General features: G+C 45.5%; 2 protein-coding genes across 9 annotated transcripts in view; one reads left to right on the top strand and one right to left on the bottom strand.

The window, feature by feature from the left end:
• The window catches only part of FBXO42 (F-box protein 42), a 102392-nt gene extending 81219 nt beyond the window's left edge, over positions 1-21173 (bottom strand). The window contains exons 1-2 of one of the 3 annotated variants that reach the window (XM_054663022.1): positions 20626-20849; positions 18128-18220 (exon numbers count right to left, since the gene is read on the bottom strand). The gene's annotated coding sequence lies outside the window, so the exon portion shown is untranslated. Of the gene's footprint in view, positions 1-18127; positions 18221-20310; positions 20597-20625 lie in introns of those variants that run through there. The other 2 variants (XM_513066.9, XM_009449075.5) reach the window with 2 other exon arrangements.
• The window catches only part of SZRD1 (SUZ RNA binding domain containing 1), a 45670-nt gene continuing 42592 nt past the window's right edge, over positions 20904-23981 (top strand). The window contains exons 1-2 of one of the 6 annotated variants that reach the window (XM_054663088.1): positions 20904-21278; positions 21671-21794. In XM_054663088.1, coding sequence (XP_054519063.1) covers positions 21735-21794 — 60 coding nt within the window. In that variant the 5' untranslated portion in view covers positions 20904-21278; positions 21671-21734. Of the gene's footprint in view, positions 21583-21670; positions 21795-23981 lie in introns of all 6 variants that reach the window. The other 5 variants (XM_054663079.1, XM_054663083.1, XM_063804844.1 and 2 more) reach the window with 5 other exon arrangements.

Raw genomic sequence — 23981 nt, 5'->3', positions numbered from 1 at the left:
GATATCAGTTGCTGGTTATATCTCATTAGCTTTAATAGTTAGTCGCTTCTGATACAGCATATGTTTTGTTCATTCTGGGATAACAGATTTAGGACAGGGAAAAACAAGTGAAATAAAAATGTAATCCCCTTTGCCACCTTTGATAAATTTAATCACATACACTGAGAGCTTTGCTTGCACTTAAAAATGACAGTAAATTTATAGGTTAAAATTTTAAAATTGTTCCAACAATGGGAGGCACATTGTTATTATTACCATTGCTATAGTTGAATGAAGGAAGATTAAATATATCTATTATTCTCCAAAAAAAATGCTTATGGAATTGATTAAAAGATTTAATAAATGACATTGCTATACTGTGATTTAGTAAGCAAATAAAGTTATCCTCCTGGAGGTTGGAAAATAAATCTTACTTGGTTTAACTACTCCTATTAACAATGTTTCAACTAATGAATTTCTTTTCCTTTTTTTTTTTTTGAGACGGAGTTGTTCTGTCACCCAGGCTGGAGTGCAGTGGCACAACCTCAGCTCACTACAACCCCCATCTCCAGAGTTCAAGTGATTCTCCTGCCTCAAGCTGCTGAACAGCTGGGATTACAGACATGTGCCACCATGCCCAGCTAATTTTTGTATTTTTAGTAGAGATACAGTTTCACCATGTTGGTCAGGCTGGTCTTGAACTCCCGACCTCAAGTCATATGCCTGCCTCGGCCTCCCAAAGTGCTGGGATTACAAGTGTGAGCCACTGCGCCTGGCCTCGACTAATGAATATTTTTGATAAAATGAATAAAATTATCAGGCAATAGTGACCAAAGCATGTCATGAATTTAACGATGAGAAGAGTAGTGGCTTTTTCCAACAGATTTCAATTCAGTCATCTTAAGTACTTGTTTGTGAAATACCTTAAACTCCTTTCTCATTTCTAGTCTCTGCTCTTGCTGGCCATCCCCTCTTGCAGAAATACCGTACTCCTACTTGCCAGTAGGACAAATTCCTACTCTGCCACGTAAGAGTTACCTCTTCTTGAGGTTCTATCCCCTCCAGCCAATTAAGTATTCCTCTGACCTTCTATTCATTTTGTACAGTATCTTCATTATCTCAAAGTTATATAAATATTTGTTGAGAGAGGTGGCCTACAAGACGTAAGCCAACATTAGATAAATACTAGAGATAGTTTCTACTTTTCACCACTTCATAAGTTACAGTTTTGCTTATTAACCACTTGCCTAATTAAAACCCACATTAAGAGCCAGGAGTAGTGGCTTATGCCTATAATCACAGCAACTCAGGAGACTGCCACCAGAGGATCGCTTGAGGCCAGGAGTTCGAGACCAGCCTGGGCAAATAGTGAGACCCCCCCCCCATCTCCAAGAAGGAAAAAAAAATGCTAGGTATGGTGGTGTGCACCTGTAGTCCCAGCTATGTGGGAGGCTGAGGTGGGAAGATCACTTGATGATTGCACCACTGCACTCCAGCCTGTGACAGTGCAAGACCATCTCTTAAAAAATTAATTAAAATATGAAAAAATAAAATCCACATTTTACTTCTCATTGCTATGGCTTCCAATAAAGTCAAGACAAGGCAAGAGCACTAAAGCAATCAAGATGCAAAAATGCACAGCCACGAGTTTGCTTTAAAATATGCCTTAAGATGTGGTGTCCAGAAATGTGAAAATTGCCAATACCAATTGTCTTTTTTTTTTTTTTTGAGACGGAGTCTCGCTCTGTCGCCCAGGCTGGAGTGCAGTGGCGCGATCTCGGCTCACTGCAAGCTCTGCCTCCCGGGTTCACGCCATTCTCCTGCCTCAGCCTCCCGAGTAGCTGGGACTACAGGCGCCCGCTACCACGCCCGGCTAATTTTTTGTATTTTTAGTAGAGACGGGGTTTCACCGTGTTAGCCAGGATGGTCTCAATCTCCTGACCTCGTGATCCGCCCGCCTCGGCCTCCCAAAGTGCTGGGATTACAGGCGTGAGCCACCGCGCCCGGCCCCAATTGTCTTTTTATGTGTGTTGAATCATACTGTATTTCAGATGGGTAGTGTTATGGCTGAAAACTGTTAATACTAGTTCAATTTTAACAGTCAGCATTTAAAGGGATGGAATCCAGAAAACTAATTTCCATCTCTGACCTTCTATAAACTTGCTATGATCTCAGGAAAATTGATTTTGCATACTGTATCAACTGTACAGTAAAAATAATAATCCATCAGAAACTTCAAAAGGCTATATTCTGTACCATTTCTATGAAAATAAGTGATGACTGTGCAGAATACAAATATATTCAAAGATAGCTTATAATATGAAATTCAGCTACCAGACAGAAATATGGGGAAGACAGAAGTGTTCACTTCATTTAAGACTGATTCTAGGCCGGGCCCGGTGGCTCACGCCTGTAATCCCAGCACTTTGGGAGGCCAAGGCGGGCAGATCAAGAGGTCAGGAGATCGAGACCATCCTGATTAACACGGTGAAACCCCGTCTCTACTAAAAATACAAAAAATTAGCCGGGTGTGGTGGCGGGGGCCTGTAGTCCCAGCTACTCGGGAGGCTGAGGCAGGAGAATGGCGTGAACCCGGGAGGCGGAGCTTGCAGTGAGCGGAGATCGAGCCTGGGCGACAGAGTGAGACTCCGCCTCAAAAAAAAAAAAAAAACAGACTGATTCTACAGATAAGACTAATGACCTGAGAACACCTCCCTGGCACTTGGAGCAAAAGGCCAATGATATGGTCTATGTTAAACAGTCCACTTTTCAATAATGTTTAAAATAACCCACAACTAACAACATAATTTCACTGCTTCATGTTTACTATTCTGTATCAGTTTACAAACTAAAATTAAACTGACACACACTTAACAGAATTCCCGACAACACAATAACATTACCATACAAAAGATAATACCAAGGTTGTTATGAGTTATCTAGTTCTCTGTTACTTCCTTAATGCTGTAAACTACAAATCAGAACCCCAAATAGGAGAAATGCTAAATAGAAAGTACATAAAGATGACTCATACAGGCAAACAGGTATGCAAAAACATTCAAAGTTCTCTCATTCTTAAACACTGAAATTCCTTAAAGCAAATACAAATTAAATGGAGTTCTAGAAGGGTAAACAGTGATCCTTAGTATCAGGAAGAAAAAACTATTTTAATAATGGCCACGCGCAGTGGTTCACACCCGTAATCCCAGCACTGTGGGAAGCCAAGGTGGGCGAATAGCTTGAGCCCAAGAGTTCAACACCAGCCCTGGCAACACAGCAAAACCTCGTCTGTACAAAAAAAAAAAAAAAAAAAAAAAAATTAGCCAGGCTTGGTGGCTCTGTCTCAAAAAAAAAGAAAATAAATAAAATTACCAACATGGTGGCTTGTGTCTGTATCCCAGCGACTCAGGAGTCTGAGGTGGGAGGACTGTTTGAGGCCAGGAGTCCAGCTGGGGCAACATGGTGATCCTCCTGCCTCAACTTCCCAAGAAGCTGGGACTCCAGGTGCACACCATCAAGACCAGCTAATTTTTTTATTTTGTAGAGCCAGGATTTCGCCACATCGCCCAGGCTGGTCTCAAACTCCTGGGTTCAAGTGATCCTCCTGTATTGGCATCCAAAAGTGCTGGAATTACAGGTGTGAGACACCATGCCCCCGGCTCATATCACTTCCTAACTAATCTGCCACAATTAGAGAGAATTAGCTGGTTTCCCACTTCCTTCCTTCTTCCCTCTTCAATCTATTCTTTATTTTGCTGTAGTATTAAACGTCATGATGCAAATCTGGATCAAAAACTTTTGACTGGGCCAGGCACAGTGGCTCATACCTGTAATCCTACCACTTTGGGAGGCCGAGGCGGGTGGATCACCAGAGGTCAGGAGTTCGAGACCAGCCTGGCCAGCATGGTGAAACACCATCTCTACTAAAAATACAAAACATTAGCTGGGCGTGGTGGTGGGCACCTGTAATCCCAGCTACTAAGGAGGCTGAGGCAGGAGAATCGCTTGAACCTGGGAGGCAGAGGTTGCAGTGAGCTGAGATCACGCCATTGCATTCCAGCCTGGGTGACAGTGCGAGATTCCGTCGCGCCAAAGAAAAAAAAAAAAAACCTTTTGACTGTTTTAATGCCTATTCTTTAAAATTCAAGGTTTTTAAATTTTGTTTTGTTTTTGAGATGGAGTTTCGCTCTTGTTGCCCAGGCTGGAGTCCAATGGCGCAATCTCGGCTCACTGCAACCTCACTGAACACCTCCTGGGTTCAAGCGATTCTCCTGCCTCAGCCTCCTAAGTTGCTGGGATTACAGGCGCCCGCCACCATGCCCGGCTAATTTTTCTGTTTTTAGTAGAGATGGGGTTTCACCATGTTGGCCAGGCTGATCTTCAACTCCTGACCTCAGGTGACCTGCCTACCTCAGCCTCCCAAAGTGTTGGGATTACAGGCATGAGCCACCGCGTCTGACCTAATCTTACTTTTTGTGTGCCTCTCCTCACTCTGGTCTATTCCTCTCTCCTTCAGCCAAATGATCGTAATATTCTCTCTTCCCACCTCTATGATCCTTTGTTCTTGCTGCCCTTTTTTGTTTGTTTTTGTTTTTTTTTTTTTTTTTGAGATGTAGTCTAGCTCTGTCACCCAGGCTGGGGAGCAGTGGCGTGATCTTGGCTCATTGCAACCTCCACCTCCTGGGTTAAAGCAGCTCTTTGCCTCAGCCTCCTGAGTAGCTGGGATTACAGGCAGACACCATCACGCCTGGCTAAGTTTTGTATTTTTAGGGGAGAGGGGTTTCACCATGTTGGCCAGGCTGGTCTCGAACTCCTGACCTCAAGCAATCCACCTGCCTCGGCCTCCCAAAGTGCTGGGATTACAGGCATGAGCCACTGTCCCTAGCTGGGCCAAGGTTTAATTTGGACATATTCATAGAAGAAGGATGTCTGGGCTGGGTGCGGTGGCTCACGCCTATAATCCCAACACTTTGGGAGGCTAAGGCAGGTGAATCACCTAAGGTCAGGAGTTCAAGACCAGCCTGGCAAACATGGTGAAACCCCGTCTCTACTAAAAAATACAAAAAATAGCTGGGTGTGGTGGCAAACGCCCGTAATTCTAGCTACTTGGGAGGCTGAGGCAGGAGAATCACTTGAACCCGGGAGGTGGAGGTTGTGGTGAGCAGAGATCACGCCATTGCACTCTAGCCTGGGCAATAAGAGCAAAACCCTGTCTCAAAAATAATAATATAAACATTTCTGCAATTGGACTGTCTTTCCAAACACAAGTGCACATGTTTTATCTAAAATAGTTTCAGCTAAGAGTGCACAGCAAAAACAACTGTCCAAAGATAAAAGAACAACCAAATCATTAGGTACTCAGAGGAAATCTCATTCAATATCTCCTAAGGTTCCAATGCTTCTCAAATTTTAATGTGAATCTAGTTTATAGATTCAGATTCAGTAAGCCTTGGGTGGAACTTGACACTGTATTCTCACCTTGATGATGCCAGCACTGCCAGTTTGGGGACCTTGAGTATCAAGGTCTTCAGTAACCATTAAAATGTAGCTGGTATCAACACTAGATGAGAAAATGGAATCAACAGGTATTGAGAACGTGTGCCAGGTGCCTTATCTCATTTAATCTTTACGTCAACTCTGTGAGGAACATATTATCAATTCTAAGATGAGGCTAAGATGAGGAAAATTGAGGCTGAGATAAATTAACTTGCCCATGATTACACAGAACCAGATTTGAACCCAATCATAGGACTCCATTTATTCTTTTTAAGAGATACTATAAATTGTCATTGAAATTAACTTCAAACCATCCTCAAAAGAATAATAGGCCAGGCCGGGCACAGTGGCTCACGCCTGTAATCCTAGCACTTTGGGAGGCCAAGGTGGGCGGATCACCTGAGGTCAGGAGTTCAAGACCAGCCTGCCCAACATGGTGAAACCCCCGTCTCTACAAAAAATACAAAAATTAGCTGGGCACGGTGACAGGCACCTGTAATTTCAGCTACTCGGGAGGCTGAGGCAGAAGAATTGCTTGAACCCAGGAGGCAGAGGTTGCAGTGAGCGGAGATCGCACCACTGTACTCCAGCCTGGGAGAAAGAGCGAGACTCCGTCTCAAAAAAAAAAAAAAAAAAAAAAGAATAATAGGCCAAACACAGTGGCTCACGCCTACACTTTGGGAGGCCAAGGAGGGAGGATTGGCCGGGCGCGGTGGCTCACACCTGTAATCCCAGCACTTTGGGAGGCCGAGGCAGGTGGATCATGAGGTCAGGAGATCAAGACCATCCTGGCTAACACAGTGAAACCCCGTCTCCACTAAAAATACAAAAAATTAGCCAGGTGTGATGGCAGGCGCCTGTAGTCCCAGCTACTCGGGAGGCTGAGGCAGGAGAATGGTGTGAACCTGGGAGGCAGAGCTTGCAGTGAGCTGAGATCATGCTCCACTGCACTCCAGCCTGGACAACAGAGCAAGACTCCATCTCAAAAAAAAAAAAAAAAAAAAAAAGAGGGAGGATCGCTTGAGCACTGAAGTTGAGGCTGCAGTGAGCCTCTGCACTGCAGCCTGAGGAACAGAGCATGGCCCTATCTCCAAAAAAAAAAAAAAAAAAGAATAACAATGTTGCATGACATCTTGTCTTGGATACAGACTTTCACTTTCCTCCATTACCTGTTTCTTCAAAACGTCCTACCTTTTATTGTTATCCCCCTGCTTTGATGCTGGGCATTGTCATCCACACTTGAACCAAAATAGTAGACACCTACCTAACTGTTCTGACTCTAGCCTTTTGCCTCATCAATCTAGAGATTATTCTGCAGTCTCCAGGAATTTACTAAATGTGAGCAGACCAGTAGCACGGTAAAAATAGTGTTTCAAGAGGAATTCAAAGTACTTTACAATCCCACAATGCTCCTATCAAATCTCTCGGGTGGCATATAAACCTAGCTTCCCCACTGATAAACAAAAATATTCTGCAAAGAACATAATACATTTTAACAAGATGCTGTGATGGAATGGAACATTTTATTTCCATTTGTCTTTTTTTTTTTTTTTTTTTTTTTTTTGAGACGGTGTTTCGCCCTTTTCCCCAGGCTGGAGTGCAGTGGCACAATCGCGGCTCACTGCAACCTCCGCCTCCCAAGTTCAAGCAATTCTCCTGCCTCAGCCTCCTGAGTAGCTGGGATTACAGGTGCGCATCATCACCCCCGGCTAATTTCTGTATTTTTAGTAGAGATGGGGTTTCACCATGTTGGCCAGGTGGTCTCAAATTCCCAACCTCAAGCGATCCGCCCATCTCAGCCTACCAAAGTGCTGGGATTACAGGCGTAAGCCACCCTGCCCAGCGGTCATTTATCTTTTTTCTAGTGGTGGTCAGGGCAAAGGAATGCCTTCCTGCTTCTGCCTCCTACTCACTTCTCTAGAGCAGAGGAGAGGACCTCCTTCCATCACAAGTCATTTCCTACTCCACTCCACATTAATCATTTCCAGAAGTCCATCTATACCATTACTTATCGACACAATGTCACACTATTTCATATTGTTATAGTTTTTTTGTTTTTGTTTTTTTGAGATGAAGTCTCACTGTGTTGCCAGGCTGGAATGCAGTGGCATGTTCTTGGCTCACTGCAACCTCCGCCACCTGGGTTCAAGTGATTCTCCTGCCTCAGCCTCCCGAGTAGCTGGGACTACAGGTGCGTGCCACCACGCCCAGCTAATTTTTGTATTTTCAGTAGAGACAGGGTTTCACCATGTTGGCCAGGATGGTCTTGATCTCTTGACCTCATGATCAGCCCGCCTCAGCCATCCAAAGTGCTGGGATTACAGGCATGAGCCACCACACCCAGCCATAGTTATGTTCTTATGTAAATTTTCTCAATAACCAGATTACACATTTTTGGTTAATACTTGCACAGCTGGAACAGATTATAAATTTATGAAAGGTAGATAATGTCTTGATTACATCTTATCCCCAGGAAACCTAAAGGACAGTGGTGTATATGCACATGAAGTAAATCTTTGCTTCACCTGATCATAAAAATTACCTGGCCAAGCACGGTGGCTCACACCTGTAGTCCCAGCTACTTGTGAGTCTGAGGTAGAGGATCACTTAGCCTGGAAAATCCAGGCTGCAGTGAGCCATGATTGTACCACTGCGCTCCAGCCTGGGTGACAAAGCAAGACCCTGTCTCAAGAAAAAATTTAAAAAGTAAATTACCATCCTGGCTAACACAGTGAAACCCTGTCTCTACTAAAAATACAAAAAATTAGCCAGGCGTGGTGGCAGGCGCCTATAGTCCCAGCTCTTGGGAGGCTGAGGCAGAAGAATGGCGTGAACCCGGGATGCAGAGCTTGCAATGAGCCGTGATCGTGCCACTGCACTCCAGTCTGGGCGACAGAGCAAGACTCCAGTCTCAAAAAAAAAAAAGTAAATTAAAAAAATTAAAAATCACCTAGCAGGTAGATTTCCTGGAGACTGTTTCAGAAAAATAGGCATGAAAGCAGAAATCTTAATTCTATCAACAAGCACCACAGATCCAAATCCAGAAAACCTTTGGTAGTACTTTTTTTTTTTTTGAGACGGAGTTTCACTCTTGTTGCCTAGGCTAGAGTGAAATGGTGCCATCTCGGCTCACTGCAGCCTCCGCCTCTCCCAGGTTCATGCAATTCTCCTGCCTCAGCCTCCCGAGTAGCTGGAATTACAGGCGCCCACCCCGCCCAGCTTATTTTTTGTATTTTTAGTAGAGATGGGGTTTCACCATGTTGGCCAGGCTGGTCTCAAACTCCTGACCTCAAGTGATCCACCCACCTTGGCCTCCCAAAGTGCTGGGATTACAGGCGTGAGCCACCGCGCCCGGCCAACCCTCTACTGAGGGTTAGGGTTTTGCCATGCCAAGGTTAAGTTACTTCTAAAACTTAACCTTATGTTCTCATTTATAATTTTCTTACAATGCTTTATACACTTTACTGAGCAATAGGCTTAAAATACGGTTAATAAAACTTGCAGAAAAATACAAAATAGTATAAGCAGGAGTAGATATTATAGAACAACTGAACCCTTATTTCACAAATGAGGAAAGTGAGGTCAGAAAACCTAAGTGGCTTTAAGGTCATACAGCCAATGAGTAGCAAAAATAGAAACTGTATCTTTTGTCTTTCAGCCCAGCACTTCTTCTATTGTACCATACCAAAATTTATTTATAAAAAATCAGCAGTAAAGCATTATTTACTAATGTCCATCAAAAACAGACCAGTTGAACAAACTCTGGTGCATCCTCACTGTGTAGCTGTGGAAATGAATAAGGACTACCTCTGTTCCAATATGGAATGATCTCCAAAATATACTAGGTGAAAAGACCAAGAGGCTGAGCAGCGTATATAGTAGGAAAACCTTTTGCATAAGAGAAAAAAAGAATATATGCAGATATTTGCTTATTATTGCAAAATCCAACATTTAAAGGATAAACCAAAACCAAATAAATATTAGAATGGTTCAAGCACCAACCATGAGACAACCCTTGGCAATTCCTCCTCAAAGTCCCAGCTATAAAAGTGGTAGTAGGCTGGAAGCCGTGGCTCATGCCTGTAATCCCAACACTTTGGGAGGCCGAGGCGGGCAGATCATGAGGTCAGGAGTTCGAGACCAGCCTGACCAACATGGTAAAACACTGTCTCTACTGAAAATGCAAAAATTATTTGGGAGTGGTGGTGCACGCCTGTAATCCCAGCTACTCAGGAGGCTGAGGCAGGAGAATCGCTTGAACCTGGGAGGTGGGGAGGCAGAGGTTGCAGTGAGCCGAGATTGCACCCCTGCACTCCAGCCTGGGCAACCAAGTGAGACTGCGTCTTTTAAAAAAAAAAAAAAAAAAAAAAAAGTGGCAGTAAGTTTGAGTGGTGGTCCCTACTATTTGATATTCTTAAAAGTTCTGGGCCGGGTGCGGTGGCTCATGCCTGTAATCCCAGCACTTTGGTAGGCCAAGGCGGGCGGATCACCTGAGGTCAGGAGTTCGAGACCAACCTGACCAACATGGAGAAAACCCCGTCTCTACTAAAAATACAAAATTAGCCAGGCATGGTGGCGTCTGCCTGTAATCCCAGCTACTCAGGAGGCTGAGGCAGGAGAATCGCTTGAACCTGGGAGGCGGAGGTCGCGATGAGCCAAGATCGCGTCATTGTACTCAAGCCTGGGCAACAAGAGAGAAATTCCGTCTCCAAAAAAAAAAAAAAAGTTCTGGGCCAGGCGCAGTGGCTCATGTCTGTAATCCCAGCACTTTGGGAGTCTGAGGTGGGTGGATCACCTGAGCCCAGGGGTTCAGGACCACCCTGGACAACATGGCAAAACCCTAACTCTACAGGCCAGGCGCAGTGGCTCACGCCTGTAATCCCAGCACTTTGGGAGGCCAAGACGGGCGGATCACTTGAAGCTGGGAGTTCAAGACCAGCTTGACCAACATGGAGAAACCCCGTCTCTACTAAAAATACAAAATTAGCCGGGTGTGGTGGCACATGCCTGTAATCCCAGCTACTCAGGAGGCTGAGGCAGGAAAATTGCTTGAACCTGGGAGGCGGAGGTTGTGGTGAGCCGAGATCACACCATTGCACTCCAGCCTGGGCAAGAAGAGCGAAACTCTGTCTCAAAAAAAAAAAAAAAAACCCTAACTCTACAGAAACAATGGACACGGTGGCACCTGCTTGTAGTCTCTGCTACTAGGGAGGCTGGGGTAGGAGGGTCACCTGAGCCTGGGGAGGTCAATGCTGGAGTAAACCGTGATCGCCCACTGCACTCCAGTCTGGGAGGCAGATTGAGATCCTGTCTCAAAAAAAAAAAAAAAAAAAAAAAGTTATAGTAATACCATCTCCTCCCTTTTGTTCCCCTGACCCTTAATAGTTTCACCCTACAGTAATTAATTTCTAAGTTACCTACTGCTATGGTTTAGATAAGGTTTGTCGCCACCAAAACTCATGTGGAAATTTGATCCCCAATGTGGTGGTGTTAGGAGGTGGGGCCTACTGGGTGGTGTTTAGGTAATGGGGGCAGATCTCTCATGAGTGACTTGGTGCTGTTCTCCTGGTAGTGAGTGAGTTCTGGCTCTCTGAAACTAGATTAGTTCCTGGGAGAGTAGGTTGTTATAAATCAGGCCATCCCCAACGTTTCCCCTATTCACGTGTCAACTTCCCCTTTGACCTTTCCTGCCACACTGTGATACAGCTGGAAAGCCCTGCCAGAAGCCAGGGCCATGGACTTGAACTTCCTAGCCTGTAGAACCATGAGCTAAATAAACCTCTTTTCTTTATATAATAAATTACTTAGTCTCAGGTATTCTTTACGGAAACACAAAATGGACTAAGACACCTACTCTACCATCTTTTGCCCTTCTGGTGTTATAACACATATGTAACCAATTCCCTATATTAAATTTCCTCTTTGAAATATTTAGTATATTTTCCAGTTTTTGGCTGGATCCTGATGGATAAAAAATTCTAAGGATTTAGAAGAACTGCAGGCTAGGCGCAGTGGCTCACGCCTGCAATGCCAACACTTTAGGTCAAGGCAGGTGGAGGACTGCTTGAAGACACGAATTCCAGACCAGCGTGGGCAACATGGCAAAACTCCATCTCTACAAAAAACACAAAAAAATTAGCCTGGCATGGTGGCATGTGACTGTAGTCCCAGCTACTCAGGAGGCTGAGATGGGACAGTAACTTGAGCCTGGGAGGGAGAGGTTGTAGTAAGCAGAGATCGCACCACTGCACTCCAGCCCAGGTGACAGAGCCAGACCCTGTGTCTAAAAAAATAAAAATCAAAAAAATTCCCAGCACTTTGGGAGGCCGAGGCAGGTACATCACGAGGTCAGGAGTTCAAGACCAGCCTCGCCAAGATGGTGAAACCCCATCTCTACTAAAAATACAAAAAATTAGCCAGGCGTGGTGGTAGGTGCCTATAATCCCAGCTACTTGGGAGGCTGAGGCAGGAGAATCGCTTGAACCCAGGAGGTGGAGGTTGCAGTGAGCCCAGATCGTGCCATTGTACTTCAGCCTGGGTGACAGAGACTACGTCTCAAAAAAAAAATATTGGCCAGGTGTAGTGGTGCCCACCTGTAGTTCTAGCTACTCAGGAGGCTGAGGCAGGAGGATCGCTTGAGCCAGGAGATTGGGGCTGCATTGAGCCATAATCACACCACACTTTAGCATGGCAAAAGAAAAACAACAACAAAAAAAGAAAACTGCAAAGGGATCTTTTTTTTATTTTTTTGAAACAGAGTTTCACTCATGTTGCCAAGGCTGGAGTGCAATGGCGCGATCTTGGCTCACCGCAACCTCCACCTCCCAGGTTTAAGTGATTCTCCTGCCTCAGCCTCCCAAGTAGCTGGAATTACAGGCATGTGCCACCACACCCAGCTAATTTTGTATTTTTAGTAGAGATGGGGTTTCTCCATTGTTGGTCAGGCTGGTCTCGAACTCCTGACCTCAGGTGATCCACCCGTCTCAGCCTCCCAAAGTGCTGGGATTACTTTAAGTTAGCTTCAGGTATTTTATTAGTAGTAATATGGAATATATATAATTTTTTTTTTTTTTTTTTGAGACAGAGACTCTACCGCCCAGGCTGGAGTACAGTGGCTTGATCTCAGCTCACCGCAACCTCGGCCTCCCAGGTACAAGTGATTCTCCTACCTCAGCTTCCCAAGTAGCTGAGATTACAGGCACATAACACCACACCCAGCTAACTTTTTTTTTTTTTTTTTTTGTATTTTTTAGTAGAGACGGGGTTTCCGCATGTTGGCCAGGCTGGTGTCAAACTCCCAACCTCAGGTGATCTGCCCACCTCAGCCTCCCAAAGTGCTGGGATTACAGGCGTGAGCCACAGCACCCATCCAGTTGTTACATTTTTAAACCTTCTTATACATACATAGGATAAAGCAAATAAATGTTAATATTATTAAAACCAAATATTTCAGTATGAGACAAATATAAAATCAAAAGAAAAAATCCCATAAATGTGTTAAATTCAGTTGTAAATATCAATATAAAGTTCTGATTTCTAATAAAAATATTTTCTGGGCCGGGCATGGTGGCTCACACCTGTTATCCCAACACTTTGGGAGGCCAAGGTGGGTGGATCATCTGAGGTCAGGAGTTTGAGACCAGCCTGGCCAACCTGGTGAAACCCCATCTCTACTAAAAATACAAATATTAGCTGGGTGTGGTGGTGGGCGCCTGTAATCCTAGCTACTCCGGAGGCTGAGGCAGGAGAATCACTTGAACCTGGGAGGCGGAGGTTATAGTGACCCAAGATTATGCCATTGTACTCCAGCCTGAGAGACAGAGTGAGACTCCGTCTCAAAAAAACGACAACAACAACAAAAAATATATATATATTTTCTGAGCCAGGCGCGGCAGCTCACGCCTGTAATCCCAGCACTTTGGGAGACCAAGGCAGGCGGATCACGAGGCCAGGAGTTCGAGACCAGCCTGGCCAACATGGTGATACCCCATCTCTACTAAAAATACAAAAAATTAGCTGGGCGTGGTGCAGGACACCTGTAATCCCAGCTATTTGGGAGGCTGAGGCAGGAGAATTGCTTGAACCCAGGAGGCGGAGGTTGCAGTGAGCTGACATCCTGCCACTGAACTCCAGCCTGGGTGATGGAGCGAGACTCTGTCTTAAAAATAAAATAGAATAAAATAAAATAAAATTTTCTAGTTGTGACTACTGAAAGGACCTAGAAACAATGAAGACCCTGTAGCAATGAGCATCCCTAGCACACAGATCCTGGTTTCTACTGGCATTCCCTGTAAAAGACACTGAGTCGCCGGGCGCGGTGGCTCACGCCTGTAATCCCAGCACTTTGGGAGGCCGAGGCAGGCGGATCACAAGGTCAGGAGATCGAGACCATCCTGGCTAACAAGGTGAAACCCTGTCTCTACTAAAAATATAAAATTAGCTGGGCATGGTGGTGGGCGCCTGTAGTCCCAGCTACTCGGGAGGCTGAGGCAGGAGAATGGCATGAACCGGGGAGGCAGAGCTTGCAGTAAGCCGAGATCAAGCCACTGCACTCCCGCCTGGGCGACAGAGCGAGACTCCGTCTCAAAAAAAAAAAAAAAAAGACACCAGGTCTTCTTAGAAAAACGACTAATTTCACTTCAATGACAGGTAGAGTACAAGGTGAATCCGGGATAGCTTGTTGTGACAAAAAATAAGGAAGCACTCCAAGACCAAAGGTGACATATCAGAAGGACACACCACCAACTTAAGGAGGCTTATGCTGGCCAAATTTCAGGGTCAGAACGACTAATGGTGAGAGCGAAGTGTAAAATAATGAATAAATTAAAATCCATGTACAATATAGTGATACAGAAAGTAGCAAGGAAACTTATTTGCTACCACTGAGGTGACCACTTCACCAATTCTTTACGAAGAAATTTATAATGAAAAGCAAAAAAGTAAACACCCTACCTTATTAGAGATCAATAAAGGAAACATTTGAAAGTGTATTTACCCCCATACTAGTGAATTCCTTAAAACAACTGAAAGTATCCTAAATAGAAAATATTCTAAGGGAACATTACCAGCTAAAACCAAAACATGCTTGCCTTTATAGAAATTAAATGAACTACTTCAAATCTATTTATTACTAGAAAACAAGAGAGCGAGGCGTAGTGGCTCACACCTGTAATCACAGCACTTTGGGAGTCCGAGGCAGGCGGATCATGAGGTCAGGAGATCGAGACCATCCTGGCTAACACAGTGAAACCCCGTCTCCACTAAAAATACAAAAAATTAGCTGGGCGTGGTGGTGGGCGCATGTAGTCCCAGCTACTGAGGAGGCTGAGGCAGGAGAATGGTGTGAACCCGGGAAGCAGAGCTTGCAGTGAGCCGAGATTGCGCCACTGCACTCCAGCCTGGGCGACAGAGCTAGACTCCGTCTCGGGGGAAAAAAAAAAAAAAAAAAAAAACAAGAGATAATAAGTTACTAAGCTAAATTACTGTACTGAACAGTACAGTTTTTTGTTTTTTTTTTCTGAGACAGAGTCTCACTCTGTTGCCCAGGCTGGAGGGCAGTGGAGGGACATCAACTCACTGCAACCTCTGCCTCCTGGGTTCAAGTGATTCTCCTGGCTCAGCCTCCTAGGTAACTGGGATTACAGGCACACACTAATTTTTGTATTTTTAGTAGTAGAGATGGGGTTTCACCATGTTGTCCAAGCTGGTCTTGAACTCCTGACCTCAAGTGATCCACCCACCTCAGCCTCCCACAGTGCTGGGATTATAGGCATGAGCCACCGCACCTGGCCTGTCAGAATAGTACAATTTTAAAAGTGACTATTGCCATATATAATAACTATACATTTATCAGATTTATATAGTATACATATATAAATACACTTATCTGTGTGTGTGTGTGTGCATCAAAGCATCACAAGATACATCCACCTTTGAAGCAAAACACTGGAAAAAATTAAAAACTCAGAAAAAAACTTTACAGGCCAGCACAGTAGCTCATGCCTGTAATCCTAGCACTTTGGGAGGCTGAGGCAGGTGGATCACTTGAAGACAGGAGTTCGAGTAGCCTGGCCAACATGGTGAAACCCCATGTCTACTAAAAATACAAAATTAGCCAGGCATGGTGGTGTGCACCTGTAATACCAGTTACTCAGGAGGCTGAGGCAGGAGAATCACTTGAACCCAGGAGCAAAGGTTGCAGTGAGCCAAGATGACGCCACTGCCCTCCAGCCTAGGCAACAGAGAGAGACTTCCTCTCAAAACAAACAAACAAACAAACAACTTTACTAATTAAAAAGTAGAAATTTCAGGCAGGGCACTGTGGCTCACGCCTGTAATCCCAGCACTTTGGGAGGCCAAGGCCAGCGGATCACCTGAGATCAGGAGCTCCAGACCAGCTTGGCCAACATGTTGAAACCCCATCTTTACTGAAAATACAAAAATTAGGCAGGCACAGTGGCTCCCGCCTGTAATCCCCACACTTTGGGAGGCCGAGGCGGGCAGATCACGAGGTCAGGAAATCGAGACAATCCTGGCTAACACAGTGAAACCCTGTCTTTACTAAAAATACAAAAAATTAGCCAGCCGTGGTAGTGGGTGCCTGTAGTCTCAGCTACTCAAGAGGCTGAGGCAGGAGAATGGCGTGAACCCGGGAGGCAAAGCTTGCAGTGAGCCGAGATGGCGCCACTGCACTCCCGCCTGGGCGACAGAGCAAGACTCTGCCCCCGCGCCACCCCCTCCAAAAAAATACAAAAACTTAGCTGGGCGTGGTGGCGGGTGGCTGTAGTCCCAGCAACTCGGGAGGCTGAGGCAGGAGAATGGTGTGAACCTGGGAGGTGGAGCTTGCAGTGAGCCGAGATCGCGCCACTGCACTCTATCTAGCCTGGCGACAGACCCGAGACTCCGTCTCAAAAAAAAAAAAAAAAGAAAAAAAGAAAAGAAAGACTTGCCTATAAGTCATAAGCTGTATTATAAGCTTAATGCTGGACAATTTTTAAATGACTTGTCTGTAAGTCATATCCTTGTACATGTAGCAAGCTGTCACATTATAGAAAACTGAACACATCACCTTCACTTTTCCATCAGCCGCAACTTTAGAGCACTCATTTTCAGTTAAGATACAGATGGTATATGTTCAGTAATACAGTGCCACATAAAAATTTCACTCAATCCAAAAATTCGAAGTTTTTGCAATATAGGCAACAACACGCTAAATTAATTGTACAACAACTACAGCACTAAGGTGAATAACTTGTACTGGGATACAGAAGTTCAATATCAAAGCTACTAGCAACACCAATCCACATAGATTCTATAAAAGTTTAGTGTAATTCGTTGGGAGCGGTGGCTGAAGCCTGTAATCCCAGCACTTTGGGAGGCAAAGGTGGGTGGATCACATGGTCAGGAGTTCGAGACCAGCCTGGCCAATATGGTGAAATCCCATCTCTAGTAAAAAAAACTACAAAAATTAGCCAGGCGTGGGGCGGGCGCCTGTACTCCCAGCTACTCGGGAGGCTGAGGCAGGAGAATCGCTTGAACCCAGGAGGTAGAGGTTACAGTGAGCAGAGATTGCACCACTGCACTCCAGCCTAGGCGAGAGCAAGACTTGGTCTCAAAAAAATAAAAAAGAAAAAGAAAGTTTAGTGTAATTCTCACTTAAGCGGTCAGCTTCAATCAAAAAGGAATTAAGATCTTCTCATTTTATTTATTGTTGGGAAAAAGGAGACAGTACTAATAACCACCTATAATCAACACTGTAAGGAATAACAATTAAATATTTACTGTATTAATTAAATGTCATCAAATTAAAAACACAGTGCCTCTTGTACTAGTTTACAAAACAAAAACAAAAAAGCATCATCACTCTAAAGTTGTCACCACTTAGTAATCTGAGATATTTTAATTGCAGCTGCAATGTTTGTGTTTGTTGCCTGTGTATATGACTCATATAGAAAGGTTTTCCCAAGACTGCTGGATTTTTGAGAATGCAGAAGCCATAACTGGGGCATACTGTGTGGGAACTGTCATGACAGTGAATGAATAAAAGGGGAAAAGAACCCATGACAGAATTTTTTTTCAAGTTTTTATAAAAAGCAAGTCACTCACTAAAGGCAGACTCTGCAGAATAATAGGAAAGGTTGGGGAAAAGCCATCCCTGCTCCAAGAAGCCTTCCTTGACTCTCTTGGTTGGATTCAGTGCACTTCTTACACTACATAGCACTTAACGGGTTTCCTTGTCTGGCTCCCCAGCCATACTATATGCAACTTCAGACCAAAAGCTGTCTTAAATTAGTACCTACTTCCCAAAACACCTGCCATATGGAGGGCCCTCAGTAGGTGGTTCATAAATAGGAATAATCAATTTTACATTTACCTTTTATTTTACATTTTACAAAGCACTTTCACGAACACTATCTTTTCTGATCCACATTAACAATCGTGGGAAGGGCTTTATTTAATCAAATGGCTTCTGGTTTTATAAAGAGTTAATTCAGGGCCGGGCGCAGTGGCTCAAGCCTGTAATCCCAGCACTTTGGGAGGCCAAGGCAGGTGGATCGCCTGCGGTCAGGAGTTCAAGACCAGCCTGGCCAACATAGTGAAACCTTGTCTCTACTAAAAATACAAAAAATTAGCTGGGCATGATGGCAGGCACCTGCAATCCCGGTTACTCAGGAAGCTGAGGCAGGAGAATCGCCTGAACCGGAGAGGTGGAGGTTGCAGTGAGCCGAGATCATTGCACTCCAGCCTGGGAAACAAGAGCAAAACTATGTCTCAAAAAACAAACAAACAAAAAGAGTTAATTCAATGACTAAAACAATTCTGAAATCACAAAGATAATTACGTATTTGTTCATCTTTGAGATAGCTTCTCCCTGGGACCTCAGTGTTCTCATAAAACTCAGACGTTTTGTTAGCATTTTCTTTGCTTGCTCTCCATAATAGGTAGGACTCACCCTGCTCTGAATCTTACTCAGGGTTTAAACCACATAAAGCTGTTATTAAAGACCCCTCTAGAAATCAGACAAGAAGAAGCATCCTAAGCTATTTTTTTTCTGATCCTGTTCTTTTTGTAACTAAGGTAAGGAATTGCAAAGGTCAAAATCTGGAGAGCAAATGATGTCATGGATGTCATGAAGTTGCATCAATACCTGATGATGATTTAGCATAACAGTGCAACATATTATGCCAAGAAGCATAATGATGAGCCACCAGGATGTTTTACTGCATTAATTTCATGACTCTTTATTAGCAAATTGATATGCAAAGTAGCTCTCCAATTTTCTACCACAGAGAAGCTGCTGGTTCAGATTTACATCTTTAGCAAAGACACTAAGAAAATCGACAAATTTCTATGGAAAAGTCTTTGATTTAAAAATAGAAAAGGAGGCTGGGCACGGTGGCTCAAGCCTGGGGTGGGGCAGGGTATCGCTTGAGACCAGGAGTTTGAGATCAGTCTGGGCAACATGGTGAAACCCCGTCTCTACTAAAATTACAAAAAAAAAAAAAAAAAATTAGCGGGCGTGGTGGCGCACACCTGTAATCCCAGCTACTCAGGAAGCTGAGGCAGGAGAATAGCTTAAACCCAGGGGATGGAGATTGCAGAGAGCCGAGACTGTGCTACTGCACTCCAGCCTGGATGACAGAGTGAGAGACTGCAAAAAAAAAAAAAAAAAGAAAGAAAGAAAGAAAGAAAATGGTCAAATAATAACCTAAACAGTTGTCATTTTAACAATGAAAAGCTTTTTAAGATACGCAACATGCCTATGGATCAATGTAGATTGAATCATCTATTTATACTGGCTTGTCAAAAGCAAACAGTTACTGGGTATAAAATGAAAACATACAATAGAAAAGACACCCAATCAGATTACACACGTGAATACACTCAAAGTTAGCAATTTAACACAGCATCACTAATGGCCATAAGATATACAGACTTAATTCTAAATATTCAATTCTAAATGATGGTACTTCCCCCAAATTTTCCTTGCCTCTTTAAATCCATGATGTCATCATTCTTAAGCAGAAGTAAAGCCAATTTGTTACAAAAGATATTTTGGTGTGTCCAAGCAAAAGCAATCGCCTCAACAATTCTGCATAGCACAAGTTCAGTGAAGCCATCATTCCTCAAGAAAGAGACCACAAGGCTTCAAACCGACTTCCCTACATGACAGAAACACAATCGAAGTCTCCCAATTAGCATTTAAACAGCAATAAAAGTTGTTCTCAAAAAGGAACAACATAGTTTCAACGTCGGGGCCAGCAACTGCCAGCAAGTAAAACTGGTAATGTGTCAGAATCTTCATCTAGATCGATCAGAATCCCACCACAGAAAAATCCAGACTCTGGCAATTAAGAAATGAGGCTTTTATTTTCCTAACAGAAATCGGGAGATTTAACAGACAAAGCAATTGGTTATTCTGAATCTTAACAAACCGAAGGTTTCAAACGAACTCAGCGCTGAAGTTACTCTGCAGCGACCATCAAGATCTCACAATCGTTTTCTCTTTGCTTACAAATTCGTTCCCACCCTCCACCGTTCCCTTTGCACACACAATTCTCGCCAAGAGAAGCCTTCCACAGTCACAGCATGGATTGCTGTCTCAAGCAAGGAGATCCGCAGTTCCCATTTCTCTAGGGGAACACTCAACAAGCTAGGGGATAGGAAAGGCCTTTTGTGTTTTATTTAACGTAAACCAATTCCAAAATTATCCCTTTGCAGCTGCAGGTTCAGAGATGCTAGCCCCCAGCCGCAGCCCCAATTTTGATGGGCACCCGACCCCCGACTCCTCTCTCGCAAAGGAGTGAAATGTTCGGAGGAGCGATGAAAGATTACCTGACACCCTAAAGCCATCCTTGCCCGGGCCACACACCCCTTCACTGCCCGGGTGAGGGGACGAGAACCACCCTGCTGAGGAGAGGGGGTGGGTTCGCTCCCAACCCAAGGGCTGGCTGGAAAGGAGCTCTCCTCCTCCTCGTCTCACTCGAGGACGGCGATAGCAAGTCACCCTGCCCAACCAGGACCGACCCCCGCGTGGGATACGGGGCCTGCGTCAGACCCCGGGCGCCCGCTGCCCCTTGCCAGTCCCGGGCATAAAGGGCAGAAGGCGCCGGCTCCCCTCTGCGGCCCGGGGAGGAGGAGAGGCCTCACCTGGCCCAGCCCGCTCCACGCTCTCGGGTTCGCTCCGCTGGCGACGGTAATGAGGGAGCCAGGGACAGGGCCAGAGCAGAGGCGCTCTGCCTCAGGCCGCGACAGCCGTGCTCGGGGCTCCTCACAGCTGGCGGGACCCCGAGCCGCCCGGAGCCGCCATCTTCCTCCACTCAAACGCCGCCGCCGCCGCAGCTGCTGCTGCTCAGGCCGGGAGAAGACAGCGCAGAGCGCGCATGCGCCGGGGCGGGCGCGGAGGACGCGCGCGCACTCACGTCAGCGCGGCGGGCTGGCGAGGGGCGGCCAGTGGGCGGCGCAGTGTTGAGAAGGGCCGTGGTCACAGGCCGAGGTTCTGTGGAGGGTGGAATGCGCTCGGGGGAGCGAGGCTTCCGCACCCGCCTTCGCCGCGTCTCTAGCGTCGACCTGATAGCCGCACCCACCCTCCGCTGCACTGTCTGGGGCAACTGGGTGGTTTTCCCGGTGGTTTGAGACTAACATTTAGCCAGGAATTAACTCACTTCTACCCCGAGGGCCCGATGAGCAGAGAGGGCTATGGCGGATGGGAGTGCCCTTGGATATCGCCAAGGGGAGGGAAACTGTGCTTGAGGTGTGCAGGAGAAGTCTTCCCTTAACCGTAGCCTCGTAGCAACCACTGTGTGAGTTCTTACTAGCTCCACTTTTCAGATGAGGAAACTGAGGCACAGAAAACGATCACTTATTTGCCCGGAGTCACACACCTATCAGTGGAGGTGGGGCGGCGCGGGAAAGAGGATTTAAACTCAGGCTTGTCTGGTTCCCAAGCTCCTTTACTTCCTACTAGCTAGGGGATAGGATCCAGCAAAGTCCCCCTTCTCAAGGGAGCAACCTGGTGTGTAGGTGAGAATCTTCATGAGCCCAGCCCTACAGCATGTGGTCTAAGGAAATGCCAGATACAGAGTCAAAGGCTTCAGTCTAAACTCTGTAAGCCAAAAAAACAAAACAAAACAAAACAAAAACCTAAGCCCCCACCCCCCCCAACACCAAACCATCTGAACGGACTTCCTCCTAGGCCAGGGCAGTCTAAAATGTAACCAACCTGAGAGACTGGTTCAGGCCATGACAGGAAGCAGGACATGAGACATGCCTCATTACATCCTTCAGCATTGACATCAACACAACAGACCTTAAGACTGGTAAGAAACATTTACAATTTGTTCTCTCTGGAGCCCACCTGCCACTTGGAGGCTTCACGTGCATGATAAAACTTTGGTGTCCACAATCCCTTATCATAACCCAGACATTCATTTCTATTGATAATAACTTTTTTTTTTTTTGAGACAGGGTCTAACTCTGTTGCCCAGGCTGGAGTCCAGTGATGAGTTCTTGGTTCGCTGCAACCTCTGTCTTTCAGGCTCAAGCTATCCCTCCTACCTTAGCCTCCTGAGTAACTGGGACTACAGGCGGGCACCACCACGCCTGGCTAATTTTTCCATTTTTTTTGTAGACACAGGGTTTCGCCATGTTGTCCACTCTCATCTCAAACTCCTGAGCTCAAGTAATCCACTTGCCTCGGCCTCCCAAAATGCTTGGATTACAGGCCTATTGATAATAACTATTTCAACTCATTGCCAATCAGAAAATGTTTAAATCTGCCTATAATGTGGAAGCCCCCACTTCAAGTTTCCGGTCTTTCTGCACCGAACCAATGTAGTTTTTATTTATTTATTTACTTATTTTTATTTATTTGTTTATTTTTTTGAGACTGAGTCTTGCTCTGTCGCCCAGACTAGAGTGCAGTGGCACCATCTCCGCTCACTGCAACTTCCGCCTCCTGGGTTCAACCGATTCTCCTGCCTCAGCCTCCCGAGTAGCTGGGATTACAGGCGCCCGCCACCGTGCCCAGCTAATTTTTGTATTTTCAGTAGAAAATACAAAATTCAGTAGAAAATACGGGGTTTCACCATCTTGGACAGGCTGGTCTCAAACTCCTGACCTCGTGATCCACTCACCTCGGCCTTCCAAAGTTCTGGGATTACAGGTGTGAGCCACGGCGCCTGGCCTTTTTATGTATTTATTGAGACAGGGTCTCACTCTTCGCCCAGGCTGGAGTGCAGTGGTGTGATCTCCACTCACTGCAACCTCTGCCTCCCGGGTCCAAACGATTCTCGTGCCTCAACCTCCTGAGTAGCTGGGATTACAGACATGTGCCACCACACCCAGCTAATTTTTGTATTTTTAGTAAAGACGGGGTTTCACCATGTTGGCCAGGCTGGTCTCGAACTCCTGCCTCAGTTGATCCACCCGCCTCGGCCTCCCAAAGTGCTGGGATTACAGGCATAAGCCCCTGCACCTGGCCCTGTATTAATATATCTTAAATGTATTTGATTGATGTCTCATGTCTCTCTAAAATGTATAAAACCAAGCTGCTTCCCAACCACCTTGGGCACATGTTCTCAGGATCTCCCAAGGGCTGTGTCATGGGCCATGGTCACTCATATTTGGCTTAGAATAAATCTCTTCAAATATTTTACAAAGTTTCCTCCTAGGAAATCTCATGGGGCATAGGGCTGGGCCAGAAGCCAAGTTCCCCTCAAGTTGGAGGCAAGGCCTCTTTGAGCAGACTTGGGTCACCATTACCCATAGAGAGCTGTATGAGCCAGAGGCGGTGGTGCACACTTGTCAGCCCAGCACTTTGGGAAGCCAAGAGGGGAGGATCGCTTGAGCTCAGGAATGCAAAACCATCCTGGGCACCATAGCAAGACCCCATCCCTACAAAAAGTTGAAAAATTAGCTGGACATGGTGGCATGTGTACCTGTAGTTCTAGCTACTTGGGAGACAGAGGCAGAGGGTTGCTTGAGCTCAGGAGTTGGAGGTTGCAGTGAGCTATCATCACCTCACTGCACGCCAGCCTGGGTGATAGAGAGAACCCATCTCAAATAAATAAATAGAAAGCAGTATATTCTTACGTTCTTCAAACCTGAATAATGCAAAGTCCCCTAGGGATACACTCAGGGAATCCCAGTGGGAGAAACATTGATTTAAGAAAATCATGTTTTGGCCAGGCGCGGTGGCTCACGCCTATAATCCCAGCACTTTGGGAGGACGAGGCAGGCGGATCACCTGAGGTCGGGAGTTCGAGACCAGCCTGACCAACATTGAGAAACCCTATCACTACTAAAAAAAAAATACAAAATTAACCAGGTGTGGTGGTACATGCCTGTAATCCCAGCTACTCGGGAGGCTAAGGCAGGAGAATTGCTTGAACCCGGGAGGTGGAGGTTGTGGTGAGCCGAGATCGCATCATTGCACTCCAGCCTGGGCAACAAGAGCGATACTCCCTCTCAAAAAAAAAAAAAAAAGAAAGAAAAGAAAAGATAAA

The sequence above is a fragment of the Pan troglodytes genome, chromosome 1, assembly GCF_028858775.2.
Source record: "Pan troglodytes isolate AG18354 chromosome 1, NHGRI_mPanTro3-v2.0_pri, whole genome shotgun sequence".
NCBI lineage: Eukaryota > Metazoa > Chordata > Mammalia > Primates > Hominidae > Pan > Pan troglodytes.
The sequence above is the reverse complement of the archived record's forward strand: the minus strand, read 5'-3'. Positions and strand labels throughout refer to the sequence as shown.